This window comes from Mixophyes fleayi, chromosome 3 (assembly GCF_038048845.1).
Source record: "Mixophyes fleayi isolate aMixFle1 chromosome 3, aMixFle1.hap1, whole genome shotgun sequence".
Classification (NCBI taxonomy): Eukaryota; Metazoa; Chordata; class Amphibia; order Anura; family Limnodynastidae; genus Mixophyes; species Mixophyes fleayi.
The window spans coordinates 18,540,996-18,562,886 of NC_134404.1; the positions used below are offsets into that span (position 1 = coordinate 18,540,996).

Here is a 21,891-nt window from a genome sequence, read left to right on the forward strand (position 1 = left end):
TAGATGAAAGATGTGACTGCACACCAGTACCTCGCCGCTGCTACGTGACACTTTCTGAGGCTGATGATTGACGACTTGAAGTATCACTTAAACAGAAAAATAAAAATGAGTTAGTAGAACTTGTCAGCTGTCAAGAATACAACACTGTATTTGTATATATGTCGGTTAAAGTTACTTCAGCACATTTGATTCGTCAGCCGCTACCGTAAAGACAAGGTAAAAGAAAAAACATGGCAGAAACTGTTAAAACATGGCGGAAACTGCGCCCTCATCACTAGCGACGGAGGCACGTTCCTCAATTACCGCACATGCATCCGGTCATATTTCATAGTCTATATTGTTACTTGTCTCGTTACTTCTACAGACTGAGCCTTCCCTGCTATCTCTTCTCCCTATTTGTAATTTAAGGCTTCGGATCAAAAGCTGTGTGGGCTTCAACGAACTCTCATTATATCATTTACTTGGTGCTCTGTGGCGGAACAATTTATTCCGTATCTTGTACACCGTAAACGTTTTTTTGCATTTGCATCCACGTTTTCAGGGTTAGATGTTACAGAGGTATAGAGAACGCCCACGTGTTCAGGGTTAGATGTTACAGAGGTATAGAGAACGTCCACGTGTTCAGGGTTAGATGTTACAGAGGTATAGAGAACGTCCACGTGTTCAGGGTTAGATGTTACAGAGGTATAGAGAACGTCCACGTGTTCAGGGTTAGATGTTACAGAGGTATAGAGAACGTCCACATGTTCAGGGTTAGATGTTACAGAGGTATAGAGAACGTCCACGTGTTCAGGGTTAGATGTTACAGAGGTATAGAGAACGTCCACGTGTTCAGGGTTAGATGTTACAGAGGTATAGAGAACGTCCACGTGTTCAGGGTTAGATGTTACAGAGGTATAGAGAACGTCCACGTGTTCAGGGTTAGATGTTACAGAGGTATAGAGAACGTCCACGTGTTCAGGGTTAGATGTTACAGAGGTGTAGAGAACGTCCACGTGTTCAGGGTTAGATGTTACAGAGGTATAGAGAACGTCCACGTGTTCAGGGTTAGATGTTACAGAGGTATAGAGAACGTCCACGTGTTCAGGGTTAGATGTTACAGAGGTATAGAGAACGTCCACGTGTTCAGGGTTAGATGTTACAGTGGTATAGAGAACGTCCACGTGTTCAGGGTTAGATGTTACAGTGGTATAGAGAACGTCCACGTGTTCAGGGTTAGATGATACAGAGGTATAGAGAACGTCCACGTGTTCAGGGTTAGATGATACAGAGGTATAGAGAACGTCCACGTGTTCAGGGTTAGATGATACAGAGGTATAGAGAACACATTGCTCAACTTTTCATAAATTCTAATTGTGTTGATCCAGAGGAAGGCAGAACACAGCCCCCTCCCAATAAGTCGGTTATAATTAATCTCCCAGGGAAAAAAAAAAATCCTTGCGGATTCCAAAAATGGCAATCATATCAGGGGGCAATTTATTAACAAGCTGCAATAATGCAGATTTTTTATTTTTTACAGCGCAATAACAAAATACTGTTATCACCACAATTTGGGTATACAAACTCGCCGTGGTAGATGTCTGGGCATTACACGCCTAGAGTGATAGGAGTTAAGGTACATTCTTTGGGGTGCCGCTTTGTGCGTGAGCAGTGGAACGGATTTGAGATTTCAGTTCCACTTGGTAAAAAAAAAAATTAAAGATAAAAAAAATGAATAAAATATTTAAAAAGACCATTGAAAAAATTATTTATTGAAATAATAAACCGTTGTTTCATTCAATTTCTACTGTTATCGCTGTACTGAGATGGAGATACAGGGCAAGTATTGCATTGGCTCATGTATCGCCCATGATGCTTTCTGAAAAGAGCTATCGCCGGCTGTTACCCTGTGATGTATAATGGAAAGCCGTTTTTTTAAAATAGACACGGGCAGCACGGTTAGCACTTCTGCTTTACAGCACTGGGGTCATGAGTTCAGTTCCCGACCATGGCCTTATCTGTGTGGAGTGTGTATGTTCTCCCCGTGTTTGCGTGGGTTTCCTCCGGGTGCTCCGGTTTCCTCCCACATTCCAAAAACATACTGGTAGGTTAATTGTCTGCTATCAAACTTGACCCTAGTCTCTCTGTCTGTCTGTCTGTGTGTGTGTGTGTATGTTAGAGAATTTAGACAGTAAGCTCCAATGAGGCAGAGACTGATGTAAATGAGTTCTCTGTACAGCGCTGCGGCATCAGTGGTGCTATATAAATAGATGATGATGATGACATCCAATCCATTTTTAAATTCCTTTTGGTGGCGATTTTGCCATCAATCCCTCATGTGATAGGGAATTCCACAGCTTTCTTACCCTTACAGTAGAGAACCCTTTCCTATGCCGATGATGAATCCTCCTTTCTTCCATCCGCAAGTCATGTCCCAATATTTAGTGCATGTTGCTGGCTATGAAAATCTAATAAAACTGTATTTTGACCATGGACATTAATTATACATAACATTTTTTCACGGTGAACAATCCTAATTTTTATACCCTCTACTATCTGCTTTATGAAAGAGCTTCCCTGTCTCTAAACCTTCTTGAGTTCTCCGCTGTCCTTCTTACAGTGCGGTTCCCAAAACTGTAATTCATGTTCTTAAAACAGTTCTATTGAGTGACAGCACAGGTCAGATATCAAGTACGATTATAACAGCAATAAAATAATATAAATAGAAAACCAGGGTTCCATAACAGCAGTGGAGTATCATTTTGTTTATAGTAGGTGGAAGAGCAGGAACAAAGGGGGGAGGGAATGAGAGTTGGGAAGGGGGCATCTCATTCAGAGAAGAGAGAAAAGAGATGAGCGCTGTAGAATAAATTGATGAACATAATTCATCAATTGATAATTATGGATTAACTTAATTGATAACGGCACCAGTGTCGTCAGTATATTAATACTTGTTTTCAGCATTGTAGCGATTTAACCAGGGAAATGTTTGAGAGGAGTTATTCACAAAGCGAGTCATGCGATACATTATGCGGATGTACCAAACTCTGTTTATCGCCGCTGTGTGAAATTTGAGGTCGGGAGAATCTCCGCCACGCTGCAGTTTGTGAAGATGCAGCACTGGAAATGTGACAAATCCATTTATTGAGCTATTTATGAGCTCCTGGAATCGACAGCGGAAGAAAGAATTCCGGTGAAAGAGACGTTAATGTAAGTGAGAGTCTTTATAAGATTTATGAGATCTCAGCCCAAAACTTTACCTGTTTGGAGCCAAAAGTACCAATCTGGGAACATTGGTGCCAACAAAAGTCCTATGATAACGGGGTAAAGTCATGAATCCTGGAGAGGGCGAGACTCCACCTAATAATGCAATGTTCATGGAGGGTGGCATCACGGCAAGCGTGAGATTGCAGGAGTCCTTGCCAATTCTGTTGGTGGACGTGCAGATAAAGAATCCGGACGACTCCATGGAAATGTTTTTCAAGGTCAGTTCTCCTCCCTCTATGACAGCAGTCGGTGGTATCGCTCTTGGTGCATCTTGTGGGGTGTAACTTTGCCTGGAGAGGGCGAGACTCCACCTATAATTTAACTTATAGGACTGTTTTTTTTTTATTTTGGTGCATATTTAGGTTTTAGTAAATTTTTGACAAATTAAAGACCAATCCTCATAGGTGAGTGTGACCCCCATCTTCACATTACTCTCTAAGGAATATATTGGAGGCAAAGGATAGGCAGGCATTATTCTGTTTATTGGAAATATATATTTAGATGTCGAATAAAACATACTTAAATATTCCAATCTCATAAACATAGAAGCTCGGTGGCTCAGTGGTTAGCACTTCTGCCTCACAGCACTGGGGTCATGAGTTTGATTCCCGACCATGGCCTTATCTGTGTGGAGTTTGTATGTTCTCCCCGTGTTTGCGTGGGTTTCCTCTGGGTGCTCCAGTTTCCTCCCACACTCCCAAAAACATACTGGTAGGTTAATTGGCTGCCAATAAATTGCCCTTAGTGTGTGTCTGTGTGTGTGTGTGTGTGTGTGTGTGTGTGTGTGTGTTAAGGAGTTTAGACTGTAAGCTCCAAGGGGGCAGGGACTGATGTGAGTGAGTTCTCTGTACAAATAAATAAATAGATGATGATGGTGATGAAGAAAACGTGTTCCCTTCTCTTTTTTATGAGGCTTTGGATGGTCACTATTGAATAAGCTCTGCCCTTTATTTAAACTTCTCGGGGATATTATTACATGGACCTCATATGTCGTTTCAGTGCATACAAAATTCAAATCTTTGCTCACACTAATATGGCTGTGAAAAGTCGCTGCTCGGACGGTCGGTCTTACGTTATTTGTCTAAAACATGACTGTTGTGTACGCATAAAACGTTCGAGCGATCGGACCTTCGGTCAACGGTAAAGTCGTTGTAGGTAACAGGTCGATCGGAAAATTCTCCAGTGTGTACCTAGCCTAACTCTATCAGATGTCTTCTATGTACCTAAGGTAGAGATGCTGACTGACCCCGTGTTTTGGTTTTGGATCTGGATTACCTTTGGGTTTTGGTTTTGGTTTTGGTTTTGCCAAAACCACCCTTGCGAGTTTTGGTTTTGGATCTGTATTTTGCAAGGACTTGTATATTTATATTTGTATTTCAGCAATGACAAATTCAGCAATGGAGCTTTCTCTAACACTGCTACCATCCTCCTCTTTCTCTTCTATCACTTTGCCTGCCCAAGTGCTCTATACTCTGTCCTACCCCTTCTCTGTCCCTCTCTCGTGGTGCTAGATCGCCGTGGAGGGCGGTAGTTATAGATTCCAAAACTCGAGAGATCCGAGATCCAATGACGTAACGATGACGTTTTGCCTTGTTTTGGGATCCGAAATAGCGCGAAAGTACCGAGCCGACTCGGCTCGCTACTCGGTACCCCTAAGTTCGGGTGGGCTCGGTTTTCGGGAAACCGAGCCCGCCCATCTCTAATCTAAGACAAAGCTAAAGTCTTAGTAACTTAATTTAATTAAAACTGTAATCCAATTAATTTAAGGTCTAACCAATAGCAATACTAATTTACTCGCCTTTGCAGCTGCTGCCTGACACTGTGCTGATACTGACACTGTGCTGATACTGACACTGTGCTGATACTGACACTGTGCTGATACTGACACTGTGCTGATACTGACACTGTGCTGATACTGACACTGTGCTGATACTGACACTGTGCTGATACTGACACTGTGCTGATACTGACACTGCTGATACTGACACTGTGCTGATACTGGCACTGTGCTGATACTGACACTATGCTGATACTGACACTGTGCTGATACTGACACTATGCTGATACTGACACTGTGCTGATACTGACACTGTGCTGATACTGACACTGTGCTGATACTGACACTGTGCTGATACTGACACTGTGCAGATACTGACACTGTGCTGATACTGACACTGTGCTGATACTGACACTGTGCTGATACTGACACTGTGCTGATACTGACACTGTGCTGATACTGACACTGTGCTGATACTGGCACTGTGCTGATACTGACACTGTGCTGATACTGACACTGTGCTGATACTGACACTGTGCTGATACTGACACTGTGCTGATACTGACACTGTGCTGATACTGACACTGTGCTGATACTGACACTGTGCTGATACTCAGCTCTCCGTCATCTAGTATCTCCTTTTCTATCTCAGTTTTCCTTAGTTGTATTTTTGTGTCTAAGTAGCAGCCTAGGTGCATAGTTCTGCATTTATTTATATTAAGATTAATCTGCTCTTTCTCCGGCAATTATTGCCCTGTCTTTCTGCAGCAAGTTACTATACTGCTCCAAATATCTTATGGTCATCAGCAAATATAGACACTGTACATTCTAGGCTACCTATATTGTCATTAATAAAGAACATTGAGAAGGACGTGACCCAGTACTGGTCTCTGGGATGCACCACCTAAATATCTATGAATACAAGTGAATGTGATCAATGTTTATTTTATACTGCCGTAGAGCTGCAGCCTGGTGTGTTTGTGTTTCTAGCTAGGCTCACGGCTTCACCTCTGGTAGTCAGGGATGCCAGTGTGTACCATACAGTGTATATGATTGGTCCCTACAGATTGCTGCTGCTACTATGGGCCTTGCTCTCCTAATGACTTCACTTTCTCCATGATGCTGCACTTCTCTGCTCCACAGCTAAAAATAGCCCAGAGATGTAAATTCACTCTCATCAGGGCCCAGGTTTGTGTTTCCAAACATATTTCCAGCTTCCCTCAACCAAGGCGAAGACGTGAATTAGCATTTGTCACGAAAAGGCCAGGTTTGACTTATTGATGAACATAACATCCCATCCTCTGATTTAATTTGAAACGTTCAGACCTCTGCACAGATCTGAGGGTAATTTAATACCGAGCATCTGTCTAATGCCGGTACACCAGCTCCCGTCTCTGGTGGCCAGCTTGTAAGGATTATGTTTTATCAAAGTAGATGTTTAACAAATGTTTCATCCAATCATATTTAACAAAATGATTCTTAGCAGAATTAATTAATTATTAGAGTATTTCATTTAGGGGGGGAACAAAAAAGGACCACCCTTCTCCCAGGCTGAATTTGCTATGTATCCCACCTAGATATTTTCTGATCACTTTTTGACGTGGAAAGAGCATTGAAAGCAAAGTGGAATCCAGCGTCTGAGAGTTATATAGTGGAAGGAGCAGGGTCCCCAGCAGCACAGATTATATCAGGAGATGGGTGATGTGTTAGTGAGGACAGTGCTGCATGTGACGGGCAGTGACATGATGTGAGGAGGGGAATGGAGGTAGCAGGAAGCCACAGACTGAGAGTTATATAGTGGAAGGAGCAGGGTCATCCAGCAGCACAGAGTATATCAGGAGATGGGTGATGTGTTAGTGAGGACAGTGCTGCATGTGACAGGGGCAGTGACATGATGTGAGGAGGGGAATGGAGGTAGCAGGAAGTCACAGACTGAGAGTTATATAGTGGAAGGAGCAGGGTCATCCAGCAGCACAGAGTATATCAGGAGATGGGTGATGTGTCAGTGAGGACAGGGCTGCATGTGACAGGGGCAGTGACATGATGTGAGGAGGGGAATGGAGGTAGCAGGAAGTCACAGACTGAGAGTTATATAGTGGAAGGAGCAGGGTCCCCAGCAGCACAGAGTATATCAGGAGATGGGTGATGTGTTAGTGAGGACAGTGCTGCATGTGACAGGGGCAGTGACATGATGTGAGGAGGGGAATGGAGGCAGCAGGAAGTCACAGACTGAGAGTTATATAGTGGAAGGAGCAGGGTCCCCAGCAGCACAGAGTATATCAGGAGATGGGTGATGTGTTAGTGAGGACAGTGCTGCATGTGACGGGCAGTGACATGATGTGAGGAGGGGAATGGAGGCAGCAGGAAGCCACAGACTGAGAGTTATATAGTGGAAGGAGCAGGGTTCCACAGCAGCACAGAGTATATCAGGAGATGAGTGATGTGTTAGTGAGGACAGGGCTGCATGTGACAGGGGCAGTGACATGATGTGAGGAGGGGAATGGAGGCAGCAGGAAGCCACAGACTGAGAGTTATATAGTGGAAGGAGCAGGGTCCCCAGCAGCACAGAGTATATCAGAAGATGAGGGATGTGTTAGTGAGGACAGGGCTGCATGTGACAGGGGCAGTGACATGATGTGAGGAGGGGAATGGAGGCAGCAGGAAGTCACAGACTGAGAGTTATATAGTGGAAGGAGCAGGGTCCCCAGCAGTACAGAGTATATCAGGAGATGAGTGATGTGTTAGTGAGGACAGGGCTGCATGTGACAGGGGCAGTGACATGATGTGAGGAGGGGAATGGAGGCAGCAGGAAGCCACAGACTGAGAGTTATACAGTGGAAGGAGCAGGGTCCCCAGCAGCACAGAGTATATCAGGAGATGAGTGATGTGTTAGTGAGGACAGGGCTGCATGTGACAGGGGCAGTGACATGATGTGAGGAGGGGAATGGAGGCAGCAGGAAGCCACAGACGGAGAGTTATATAGTGGAAGGAGCAGGGTCCCCAGCAGCACAGAGTATATCAGAAGATGAGGGATGTGTTAGTGAGGACAGGGCTGCATGTGACAGGGGCAGTGACATGATGTGAGGAGGGGAATGGAGGCAGCAGGAAGTCACAGACTGAGAGTTATATAGTGGAAGGAGCAGGGTCCCCAGCAGCACAGAGTATATCAGGAGATGAGTGATGTGTTAGTGAGGACAGGGCTGTATGTGACAGGGGCAGTGACATGATGTGAGGAGGGGAGTGAAGGCAGCAGGAAGCCACAGACTGAGAGTTATATAGTGGAAGGAGCAGGGTCCCCAGCAGCACAGAGTATATCAGGAGATGAGTGATGTGTTAGTGAGGACAGGGCTGTATGTGACAGGGGCAGTGACATGATGTGAGGAGGGGAATGGAGGCAGCAGGAAGCCACAGACTGAGAGTTATATAGTGGAAGGAGCAGGGTCCCCAGCAGCACAGAGTATATCAGGAGATGAGCGATGTGTTAGTGAGGACAGGTCTGCATGTGACAGGGGTAGTGACATGATGTGAGGAGGGGAATGGAGGCAGCAGGAAGCCACAAACTGAGATTTATATAGTGGAAGGAGCAGGGTCGTTAATAGTACAGATTAGTTGATGTGAGTCTCCTGTTGCACTGATGCAGGAAATTAGATTGGATTGTTTTGGACGCACCCTATTGGATATCTGACTTTGTACTATCGAATTGTAATAAGAGTATTATGCTTTTCATGTATATTGTCAGACAGAAATCTCTGATGCTTGGACATTGTATGCTTGATATCCGTGCCCTTGTTACTGTATGTTACATAGATACATCGCTTCCTCACACTTCCCCTCCGTTCATACTACTCTGATTACTATTATGCTGGAAATATTTTGTTTTCTTGTCATGTTAATATTTTTTTTTAATTGTATGGTGTTGACTGTCTCCCTTCCTTGTTATTTATCTTGGGTCTATTATGCATATTTTAGGACCAGACACAGTTCACAAGGGTAGCTTATCCTTTAATTAAAGGAGTTCTCCGACCTCCACTACAGTAGTTATCACCTTCACCCCTTATTCTATACTAGAATGCGGATAAGATTCTCTCCGCTGGGACCCAGCTGTTTGTTTGTGTGCTCAGTGGTGCAGTGTCCTGATAATTACTGTCTCTGGGGATCTTTCCTAGAAATCACTGTCTGTAATGATGTGAGAGAGCTGCAGGAACCATGGATCCAAAACACAAACCAAAGGTCAGCCAGACCCCGATTCCAGTGACCTGGATTTCTTGTTAAGGCCTGGCATCGGATCCTTTGACTCCTACCGTTGAGTGCGTGTGTACGCTACGTGACATAGAAACTCCCAGGAATATTACAACAAAGTGTTATACTATGCTACCCACGGCTAAAACCAGTAAAGTGGAATTAAACAGCTTAAGAGACTTTAGCTGTTTGCTTTTGAGAACATTTGTGTTTCTTCGTCAGACACGTGAATGATGAAAATTCCCCGAAACTGACAACTAAATCCAGTAATCATTCTGGGGCTGATTGGAGAGTTGCGCCTAAGAGCAGCCTAAGAATGGGGGTAAATTGATACACTGCACACGCTTACAACATGCGTCCATATTTAGCCTTGCATGCATCTTGCACTCGCGGGTCCTTAGGCCTGAAGAGGCGGATCGGGGGAAGTAATCTGCAGATGCAGTACACAAGGGGATTGTGTATTTTTAGTTACAGATCTTGCAAAATGTTAGTGATGAGATTTATGTAGGTGCATTCTGTACCTACATAAACTGAGTGCCGATTTTGGTCTTGATTATGATGGATGTTGCAAGTATACACAAGATGCTAGATTTAAGGTTGCATGTATCTTAAGAAGCATGCAATTTAAAATACAGTCATACATGTGCAAACAGCGCATTTTTACTTTCGGTTCAGGTCATCTTTTCCAACCTCCTTATATTGAAATGCGGGAATGAAAGTTGAGTCCAGACGGTAGCTGATATATAAAATAAAGGTCCTGGTCAGAAAACAGCTGTAAATAGACTAAGTTGCCCATAATCTCTTCTACTGCTTCTCACATCCCCTCACAGCATGTTTATTAACATATGGATTGTCCAAAAGTGGTCCTCTGACATTTAGTAAATTCATTGCTGTAACTTCTTATGTCACGTAGAGAGAGTTGTTTATTTTCATTTCTCTTGGATATGACACAGCTCAGTTCTGCTTTGTGCATTGGATGCCTGTATCCATGGTGCAGTTGTACGTATAATCCAAGGGCAACCAGCAGAAACTGTGTTTATTTGATACAAATGATTTACACAGAAGGAAGCAATAAATAAATTCCATATGCAAACCGAAAAATTAAAGTTGTCTGGAGTGGGAAATCCTTTTAAGGGCTCTTACACACAGGTGTTTTTGTATATGCAGTGAAAGCAATTCAACAGATTTGAAGATAGGGATCAAAAAGGGTCCCTACTAGGGTAAAACAGCTTTACATCCAGTATAAGCCTACTTTCTGTGATGACTGCCCCCTTTTTGATCAGCAAGATAGTCTTGCTTTATTGCTGTCCTGAATTGGGGAAAGGGTGAGTAATCTTAATTGGCTTTGTAACTTATGCAATATACATTATAAGAAGGGATACTGAGAGAAAGAGAAGTAATATTAAACAAATGGTCATTGGAATGAAAAGACAATTCTTTAAAAACAGAATTATATTATAGACACTGAAATCATCCAGGTAAGAGAAGATCACTCTGTACACACCGAGGGAATGATGCACGTGGGCCCTCACTGTTACTGAGTTTAAGAAAAGTGTCCTTTTTATGCGTTCGCTCTGTAAAAATTAATTGAGGTGGCTGAGACAGGTCTGTGTGAATTGTACTCATAATATCACTTTATTATAATAACTAAACTTGTAGTGGGACTCCAGTAAATAAAATATGCCAGCCGTGGAATTCCCAAGGTCACCGTGTGTTTATCGGCTCCAGCGGTGAACAGGTGCCCTTTAAATAGGTTGTTTCATGTGATTTATACAGCAGGGAAGACTGTCTGACCCACATAAATAAATTGTTGTTGAGCTCCTGGCTCCCTCGGCCCTGAGGCAAAGACATTTACTCTCAGCAGTCCTGGAATTTACAATGTTTTAATCTATGACTTTCAACCCCATAACGTATTCTCAGAAGAGTAAAAGCACATTTCATATTTCATATTTTTATGTTGCATTGCAAATTATTATTTAAGGATACAGACCTGCTGTCTGCCAAATGTACCCATCTGGCTCCTAAATTCAGCAGCAAAATTTATTTTTCTGAGTGTTGTCACTGTTTTTGGCTGCAATGTTGACTTTCGCCTATAACTTCAACAGGGACCCCACAGAAGATTAATTAATTAATTAATTAATTAATTAATTCACAATTGATAATAAGATCATTTTCAAGTTATTTTTTATTAATGTTATTATTGCATTTTTGATAGTAAAAATAAGCATATCTTACAGTGCTTCTAACCTATTCACTTGTGAGGTGAGAATGTCAGATCTATCTTTCTATATCATTTTCTATGTATCTCATATCTATCTATCTCTGTACAGCGCTGCGGAATAAGTGGTGCTATATAAATAGCTGATGAGATAGATAGATAGATATGAGATAGTTATGAGATAGATAGATAGATAGATAGATATTGGTTAGATAGATAGATAGAGAGAACTCACCCACATCAGTCCCTGCCCCATTGGAGCTTATAGTCTAAATTCCTTAACATATACACACACACACAGACCAAGGGAGACTAAGGTCAATTTTAATAGTGCTGCAAGGCAGAAGTGCTAACCACTAAGCCACCGTTATCTATCTGTATATCTATCTATCTATCTATCTATCTATTTATTTATCTTTGTCTGTCTGTCTATCTATGTATCAATTTATCTATCCTATATCTATCTGTCTGTCTATCTATATATTTATCTATCTCATATCTATCTATCTATCTATCTATCTATCTATCTATCTATCTATCTATCTATCTATCTATCTCATATGCTGAGTATGATCCTGACACAACTTGAGCCGTGTGAATCCACCATATAACTTCCTCCACTAACAGCTCAGATGTCCAATCTCCTCCTCAACAGTCAGTATAGTTGGTGTCTGAATCACAGGCTTGTGGACCACAATTTGTTTTTCTCTCCGTCCACAGATTCCAGCCAAGAGTTATGATATAAATGTCCCTCGTACCCCGCAGGACAGGTGCTCAGGAACGTCAGGAAACGAAATGTGATATTGTATTGCCGGGCTGGCAGTAATACTCGGTTATTCCTGTCACTTCCCCCTCATTCCCGGCAAATGATTGCGAAATGAAAACTTTTGGCTTTGAAAATAAATAACTAGTAATATATTAGTTAATTTTTTATTCTAAGGTCTGGAATATTTTTAATTTTTCACTTACTAGAACACTAATAGCAGGGCTAAGGAAACAAAATTGATAATTAAGTTACGCTAGAGATCTTAAGATACCGACTAGTGTATTCATTGTTGTGTGGCATAAGAAGCTATTAGTTGTCTGGACGGTGGAGTTAGTGAGACCATGCCCAGTTGTCAAATAGGCCTTTCATATTTTACTAGACCATATATATTAACAATTTTTACTGGACTTGACATCTAAATTGATAAAAGTTTGAGGGGTATATTTACTAAACTGCCGGTTTGAAAAGTGGAGATGTTGCCTACAGCAACCAATCAGATTCCTGCTGTTATTTTGTAGAATGCATTAAATAAATGACAGCTAGAATCTGATTGGTTGCTATAGGCAACATCTCCACTTTTCCCAAACCCGCAGTTTAGTAAATTTAGCCCTTAATGTCCAAAAATGATTTTGAATTTGTAGCGCTGTGATTGCCAACTGTAAGCAAATTTACTGACAATCGGTAACAAATTAGTCAGTTTTTTTTTTTTCAGATCGGTAAGCAAAGGAATGGAGATCTGTTAAAAAAATTAGCTATCTCTGACAGTGCTAAATTTGGCGGAGCATACACCACACCAATGGTGTTGGACTTTAATAGGGTTAGAGACACCAATGTCCCTTCCTTTGACACATTTTTCTCTAGACCCCACTATTTAAACTTTTTCAATTACATTTGAAAATGACATAAATAACGCCAGCAGAAAACGTTGCCGCCAGTAAATTTGTTTAAAACCGGCAGTAAAATATTTTAGAGAGTTTTGTCACTGACGGCTCCCACGTAGTCCTTTACAATATGGCTGAAATAAATTATTGTCTAGATGAAGGATGAATTATTCATCCAATGTATGGATCCCACTTGCACAAACTGTTCGAACTTATAAAGAAATTGGAGCTATAAAATATGTCTTTATTAGTGTCATTATATGTCTTTATATATTCAGCCGTGATCTTGTGATTACTATTATGAAAATCACTGACTCAGTCCTGAACTTGGGGAGCAATTTTGCCTGGAAACAATTATATTTTCCTGGATCGTGCCCAGGGGTGAAAATGCAGCCAATCAATTCAGTAGGAACTGGTGAAATAACGGAGCGTTTTATTAATAGGCTACATTCCGATGAAATGAATAGTTAGATATTGGTTCAGTCCACACAATGGGGATGACGAAGACAGTTCAAGGCCTAATTCAAAACTGTCTCGCACGCAGGCTGGAATAGTCTCATGTTTAATGAACGTGGCGGATGTTTCATCAATTCTGTAGTCTAAGAGAGATCCTTAATCCCTTTACACAACCGTTATAGCATCTGTTTACTTGCCGATCGAGAACGTCCGACTCTTGAGTCATCCAATCATTGATGGAGATAATTAATGTTCAGAAGAAACGCTTCATGTATTTAATTAAACGTGAATCTGACATCTGTAAATGCATGCCTAAAATGTTAATTGTGTACGGGGCGCTTTCCCTGGGGTGAGAGTGGGAGTGTGATAGCGGTGGGTTTTAGCCACAGAAGTTGTGCTATAACCAGGTGGGTTTAGCAAACGCTCACCGAACAGGGGACGCCGGATCATTGCCGGGCTGCTCCGGGCCCCCAGAGAGCGTGTTGCTTAGATCAGCTGACATTAAGTATTTTGTTGCTGAACAAACCATACTCTCCCATCTGGTACCCCCAGCCTGTGTCACCTTCTTGTACTGAATTTGCAACTATTATGATTATTGTTAAGAGGCTTTGGAAACAGATGGTCTGTTGTTTGCTGTAATCCGTTATGTGAAAAAATAACGCATTGTTGTCTTTCAACTAAGAAAACATTTTTTTCTTGATAAGAATTCCAGGGGGTATATTTACTAAACTGAGGGTTTGAAAAAGTGGAGACTTTGCTTATAGCAACCAATCAGATTCTAGCTGTCATTTTGTAGAATGTACTAAATAACTGCTAAATAGAATCTGATTGGTTGCTATAGGCAACATCTCTGTTTTTTTTTTCAAACCCGCAGTTTAGCAAATATACCCCCAGGTCTCAATCCCTGCACTTTTACCTTTTAATGACATCATGTTTTTTGCGTGTAGCTGAAAATCGCCAGGTGCTGTAGATTAAAACGTGTCAGTTTTTTACCCCACACCCATTAGATTGCAAGCTCTTTTGCCCAGGGTAATTTCATCATTCTTGCCTACATTTACAGTCCTTCATAATATGTTGGAGCGTTATAAGCAAAGAATGACAATAAGGGATATTGTATCTCAGATAACATCCAGCATTTGGAAGTTTAAAAAAGAATTGCAAGATATTCAATTTTCTTTCAGTCAATCTGATGAATTCATTAACTGGACAATGTTGATATTGTTCAGAAGTGCTTGGAAAATGGACAATAATCCAGTTTGTGAGGATGATTTTGTCCCATTAGAACAGCAACAGAGGATTAAAGTGTCTGTGTCTGTCTCTGAACCCCTGACACTGAGATAAGAGCCTTGTCCAAGGTACTGATTCTCAGCATGATATCTCAGTACAGCTACTGTACAGTCGCATTGCAATCTGGAACTTGTTAAGTACTAATTTCGCTCATCCCGAAACTAGCCACACCCCCACCATGGGATGACCACGCCCCCTTACACAGGCATTACACCTGCTGAGAAAAATGTAAATTTTATCGCTTTCCCTCCTCCACCAAAAATAAAGCTTTTTTCCCCCAAATCCTGAGGGACTATTTAGTGAATTTATCCTGATCCTCCGGCTTAATCAGCGACCTTGTAAATCCTGCTCGGATGATGCCCTGTTGCGTGTCTGCGCACCCACATTTATAGAAAGCAGAGATGCCTGTTTGTGCAGAGGTGACACTGCCCTGTAATCCAGGCTCAATATAGAATTTCTAGTACTTGGGACTAATGTTTATGGCTGGATTTGATCTTTTCTTGGTTTACGGACTTGGAGTAATTAATCTGCTGTGAATTATAATAGCAGCCGGGCACGGAGAGTAATGTATCTTTATGACTTCCGCACTGTCAGCTGGAAATTCACTAGTCCCTGTTACAGAGAAATGGATTGTTGGAGCGGATTTGTCTTTTCAGTTTAGTCGACTGCTGGAAAGGCGATTGAAATTTTAAAGGGGATGCACAATGGAGACGGGGGTGTTTGTATTTCATTACATTTTATATGGGCAAAGTGTCTTTCTAATACATAATAACTGTGAAGACCCTATTATCTTCTGTGTATACAACACATCGTTACATAACTATATTGTGTACAAATAGGGTAACCCCTTGTGCCAGGATGGACCTCCTATGCCACCCTGGGCTTGCCTTGCCACCGCCCCCCTTATGTATTCCAAATTGTGTCCCTCTAAATGCAGTAGGAGGGGCTTGCTGCTGCCACCACTAGGCTCCTTCAAAGGCACCTAGAACCGATTCCTTTTGGGTAACTCTCGCTGCTAGTGTACCCCCTCGCTGGGCACCAGGGCTGGTACCCCTGACCTCTTCCTTCAGATTAGGGTTGCTGTGGATGGTTCCCCCTGGACTTTTACACTGCCTGAGCTGCAGGGTAGCGGGCAGAGTGTTGGTACTGGAATGCTGGGTCCCAACCTCGGAACAGCCGGATAATGGATTGGTCTAATCTGTAGTCACAGGAATTACAGCAGGTAAATAGGCTTCAAAGCAGGATCTTGAAGCAGTGATGTTTTTTTAGCTCAAGTAGTCCTAATAAGGACAGTTACACGCCAGTTTGTGGCAATAATGATCTGTCCAGAAGTTAGAAATTGAATGATACATTACATTACATGGTAAAACATAGCTCTTTATATACAGTTTTGCATGAATACCCTGGCAGGAGGTAATCCAGCCTCATGACCCTTTAACTAATCCAGGATGCTTCATGCAGCCTGCACAGAAATCAGCCTGGAGGGGTTTAACACTATTTGATATTGAATGTTTACCATTCAGGATGCAATATATTCTCTAATCTTGCATTTAACGCAATTTAACTTTCAAAATTCACAGCAATCTGTGATATCCTAAATTACCTGTATCCTAAGTCTACATTGTTCAGACAGGTTCTAAGGAAGAAATCCTACACAGGACCGAAGGGAAACAACCTCCTGCTGTGCCTTCAGGCTGAAACCAGTGTTGGTCAAGTCACATGGAAATAATTAATTAACTTAATTAAGGATTTCCTCTCGAAGTTACAAAACAAACTTCCTCCAGCAATTGGCTACTGACTCAGAAATCAGTACCTCACAAGTGAATACATTACTATAACAGCAATGCAACACAATATATAAAAAAACAGTAGACTTGCAATGATATAGGGAGGCGCCTGTACCACTAATTGAAATAATTCTACAATAAGTTATTTCTACGTGATCCAACATACGCTACTAATAGCGCTGTCTCGCCACATCTCAGATCGGTTGTATGAGAAAGTGGGATAAAAAAAAATAATGATGCACAGTATTGAGAAATGAATAGATATACCGTACGTTATACATTTTGATTGTAAGCTTTTGTGACTATTTTTGTCTGGTGTATAAGGTCACGTAGCGTTGAGGTGTGCTGGAGAGGTTAAGTTTTCCTGATTCTGGGATTTGTTTTTTTGGAGAGGGGAGAGTGGATGCTCCCTATTGTATGACAACTCACATGTGTGTATATTCTTCTTCACCCCAGTGACCTGTTACTGAGACACATTAAGAGGAGAGTGTTACTGATCTCCTCTCACCTCCTGCTGGCTCAGTGCTCAGTAACACACTGTACTAGAGATAATGCAGGATATAAACTCTGTACTAGGCGTGCAACACATACGTACTGTGGGACTTGTCTGCATGTTGTCACAATCTGTGATAACCCACGTGGCTTACTGACAACACTGCTATGCTGGATTTGTTATTTACTGCATATAGTCTATTTTTAATATATTTTTTAATCTAAATTGACTATGCGGTGGTCATGGATTTTCAGATACTTTAGGTTTTATAATGTCCAGATACAAATAATGAAGACACTGGTTTCTGGGCCTTGGGTGACTGATACTCTCCCTCTCTATCACCCTCTCTCCATCTTTGTCCCTTTAATTTCTCTCTCCCTCATCACATCTATCTTTCCTCTAGCCACCCTCTCTCTGTCTCTCCCTCTCTTTATATTTCTCTTTCTCTCCTCCCCTGTCTTTGTCTCTCATCCTCTCACTGTCTCACCCCCTCCCGCTGTCTAGCCCCCCTCTCTCTCTCTCCCTTTGTACCACGTCCTCTCTCGGTCTCTAGATCTTTTTTTTGTCTCTCTCTTTTTTTATTTTCCCTCTCTCACTGTCTCTCCCTCTTCCTTTGTCCTTTGTCCTATCTTTGTCTCTCCCACTCTTTTTATTTCTCTCTGCTTCCCTCCCTCTTACTCTCTCCCTTTCTCCCTCTCTCTCTCTCCCTCCCTCTTCCTCTTCCTCTCTATCCCTCCCTCTTCCTCTCCCTCTCTCTCCCTCCCTCTCTCTCTCTCCCTTTCTCTCTCTCTCCCTCCCTCCCTCTTCCTCTCTATCCCTCCCTCTTCTTCTCTTTCTCTCTCTCCCTTTCTCTCTCTCTCTCTCTACCTTCCTCTCTCTCCCTCCCTCTCTCTCTCTTCCTTACTCTCTCTCTCTCCATCCTCACTTCTCCATTCCTCCCTCTTCCTCTCTCTCTCCCCCCTCCCTTTCTCTCTTTCTCTCCATCCTCACCTCTATCTCTCTCTCTCTCTCTCTCTCTCTCCTCCCTTCCTCCTTCTCCCTCCCTCTTACTCTCTCCCTTTCTCTCTCTCTCTCCCTCCCTCCCTCTTCCTCTTCCTCTCTATCCCTCCCTCTTCTTCTCCCTCTCTCTCCCTCCCTCCCTCTCTCTCTCTCCCTCCCTCTCTCTCTCCCTTTCTCTCTCTCTCTCCCTCCCTCTTCCTCTCTATCCCTCCCTCTTCCTCTCCCTCCCTCTTCTCTCTTTTTCTCTCTCTCTCTCTCCCTTTCTCTCTCTCTCTCTCTCTACCTTCCTCTCTCTCCCTCCCTCTCTCTCTCTCCCTTACTCTCTCTCCATCCTCACATCTCCATTCCTCCCTCTTCCTCTCTCTCTCCCCCTCCCTTTCTCTCTTTCTCTCCATCCTCACCTCTATCTCTCTCTCTCTCTCTCTCTCTCTCTCTCTCTCTCTCTCTCTCTCCCTCCCTTCTTCCTTCTCCCTCCCTCTTACTCTCTCCCTTTCTCTCTCTCTCTCCCTCCCTCCCTCTTCCTCCTCCTCTCTATCCCTCCCTCCCTCTTCTTCTCCCTCTCTCTCCCTCCCTCTCTCTCTCTCCCTTTCTCTCTCTCTCTCCCTCCCTCTTCCTCTCTATCCCTCCCTCTTCCTCTCCCTCCCTCTTCTTCTCTCTTTTTCTCTCTCTCCCTTTCTCTCACTCTCTCTCTCTCTCTCTACCTTCCTCTCTCTCCCTCCCTCCCTCTCTCTCTCTCCCTTACTCTCTCTCTCTCCATCCTCACATCTCCATTCCTCCCTCTTCCTCTCTCTCTCCCCCTCCCTTTCTCTCTTTCTCTCCATCCTCACCTCTATCTCTCTCTCTCTCTCCCTCCCTTCCTCCTTTTCCCTCCCTCTTACTCTCTCCCTTTCTCTCTCTCTCTCCCTCCCTCTTCCTCTTCCTCTCTATCCCTCCCTCTTCTTCTCCCTCTCTCTCCCTCCCTCTCTCTCTCCCTTTCTCTCTCTCTCTCCCTCCCTCTTCCTCTCTATCCCTCCCTCTTCCTCTCCCTCCCTCTTCTTCTCTCTTTTTCTCTCTCTCTCCCTTTCTCTCTCTCTACCTTCCTCTCTCTCCCTCCCTCTCTCTCTCTCCCTTACTCTCTCTCTCCAACCTCACATCTCCATTCCTCCCTCTTCCTCTCTCTCTCCTCCCTCCCTTTCTCTCTTTCTCTCCATCCTCACCTCTATCTCTCTCTCTCTCTCCCTCCCTTCCTCCTTCTCCCTCCCTCTTACTCTCTCCCTTTCTCTCTCTCCCTCCCTCCCTCTTCCTCTTCCTCTCTATCCCTCCCTCTTCTTCTCCCTCTCTCTCTCCCTCCCTCTCCCTTTCTCTCTCTCTCTCCCTCCCTCTTCCTCTCTATCCCTCCCTCTTCCTCTCCCTCCCTCTTCTTCTCTCTCTCCCTCCCTCTCTCTCTCTCCCTTACTCTCTCTCTCTCCATCCTCACATCTCCATTCCTCCCTCTTCCTCTCTCTCTCTCCCTCCCTTTCTCTCTTTCTCTCCATCCTCACCTCTCTCTCTCTCTCTCCCACCCTTCCTCCTTCTCCCTCCCTCTTCTTCTCTCTCTCTCTCTCTCTCTCTCTCCCTTTCTCTCTCTCTCTCTCTACCTTCCTCTCTCTCCCTCTCTCTCTCTCTCTCTCCCTTCCTCTCTCTCTCTCCATCCTCACATCTCCATTCCTCCCTCTTCCTCTCTCTCTCCCCCCTCCCTTTCTCTCTTTCTCTCCATCCTCACCTCTATCTCTCTCTCCCTTCCTTTCTCTCTCTTACACTCTCCCTCCTAACCGCTCGCTCTCTCTCTCTCTCTCTCTCTCTCTCTCTCTCCCTCCTCCTCATCTCTCTCTCCCTCTCTTTCTTTCTCACTTTCTCCCTCTCTCAGCACCTACACATAGTGGAGACAGAAATTTTGTGGACTGCACCAATATTCAACAGAAGGCAGATTATCAACTCCGTAATATCATCAGTTCAGTATTGATTCAGCAGCCCACAAAATGCGTACTCCACTGTAACAGATAACAGGCTGCCAAATATAATGCTGTTCACAAATATCAGCCGTATGTAAATAACATTTCAGAAAGCTGGCATTCAGTTTACATTGTAGTTTGGCACTCTCGATTATCCACACTCCTGAATTTGGGGGAAATCACACCCAGACTCCTGAGAGGCTAGGCAATTCTACTGCAAAGGTGCTGGCCTGTCTACAAGGTGGTCAGGGCAGGGCTGTTGCAGCGCATTTCACCCTCACTAGTAACCATTTCTATGTGCTTTTCCCAGGTGTCTGTGGCTGCTGCGCTTTTCACCCTCACCAGTAAACCTTTGTATGTCCTTTTCCCAAATGTCTGCGGCGAGCTTCACCCTCACTAGTAACCCTTTCTATGTCCTTTTTTCCAGGTGTCTGCGGCTGCTGCGAGCTTCACCCTCACTAGTAACCCTTTCTATGTCCTTTTTTCCAGGTGTCTGCGGCTGCTGCGAGCTTCACCCTCACTAGTAACCCTTTCCATCTCTTTTTCCCAGGTGTCTGTGGCTGCTGCGGCGCGCTTCGCCCTCGCTACAAGAGACTAGTAGATAACATCTTTCCAGAGGATTCAGAGGTGAGCGTTTTTGGATAACCAGAGCATATTTTTTTTTAAGTTAGTAGAAAAACAAGACTTTTCTGGCTGTACTAAATATGATATTTTCAGAGTCTAGGCATCGAAACTCATTATTGTTGCCAAATTCTTGCTAAATGTATTGGGAATTGAGACTGCATAAATTGTCATCACGATAGAAATTCAAGTGCCCAACATTATTGCCGGGTGGATGTACATACTTATCTTCCAAAATAGATGACCAAGGGTATTTCATCTTAGTGTTTGACCCAGGATTTCTCAGGGATCAGAAGCAAGAAACGTAGGTGACACTTTTAGTATGAGAGAGGTATTGTGTATCCCTTAAATACTGGGGGTGTAGAGGCTGTTGTCCAGCCTTACTCAATGCAAACTCACATTTCTAGGAATTCTTAAGTTCCGGTGGACCAGAAGAGATGCCCCTTTTGCTCATTTGTTGGACCTTTGAGCGTCTGGTGTGTTTCTTTCCCATTCCCATGATTGAATTCCAGTGTGATATGTGGATTACATATAGATTATTGTCCAGGAGCAATATAACGTAACATAAATATCCATGAGATTATACAGAGGTGACAGGATGGGGCTTTGAAATCTCAGCATGCGCGGTGACGCCCAGAACCGCTCTGGGTAAGGAGAGATGTGCAACACTCAGAAGGAAGTAAGATTTAGTATCAGATGTTTAACTAACTCTGGCGACATTGAGAAGCTGGAAGGAGAAGAGCTTCAAATTATTTCTGCCAGACCCGGCAGCAGTAAAACACAAAGGGGCTGAATAAGCAGAGGGGCAGATATCTTGTAGACACAAGGGATTATAAGCCTCCACTGTACTGTAATATGTAAAATGTGAATATTGCAATGTCACAGACGCAGTGTCTAGATATGTATATTGCAGGACATTTGCATTTCACAGAAGTAAAGTTAATTTCTCATGTTTGAATCCTAACTCTGAGAATCTAAGTGCATGCAGTTTGTAAAAAGTAACTCAATCACGAGCACGAAACAGACAATTTTCCGTAACCCATACCAACCAATCATTAAGCAGTGTAGTGTAGGGAGAGTAATGAAAGCTCATATCTGATTGGTTGTTTTGGGTCACAGCTTCTGATTCTACTTGTGCTTATTAAATAAGC

The 21,891-nt window shown here is 43.3% G+C and overlaps 1 protein-coding gene across 2 annotated transcripts in view; it reads left to right on the forward strand.

Annotated features, from left to right (window-relative positions):
* EFR3B (EFR3 homolog B) overlaps window positions 1-21,891 on the forward strand; it is a 117,992-nt gene that overhangs the window by 25,365 nt on the left and 70,736 nt on the right. For both annotated transcript variants that reach the window (XM_075201156.1, XM_075201158.1), the window contains exon 2: window positions 20,670-20,746. In XM_075201156.1, coding sequence (XP_075057257.1) covers window positions 20,670-20,746 — 77 coding nt within the window. The remainder of the gene's footprint in view (window positions 1-20,669; window positions 20,747-21,891) is intronic.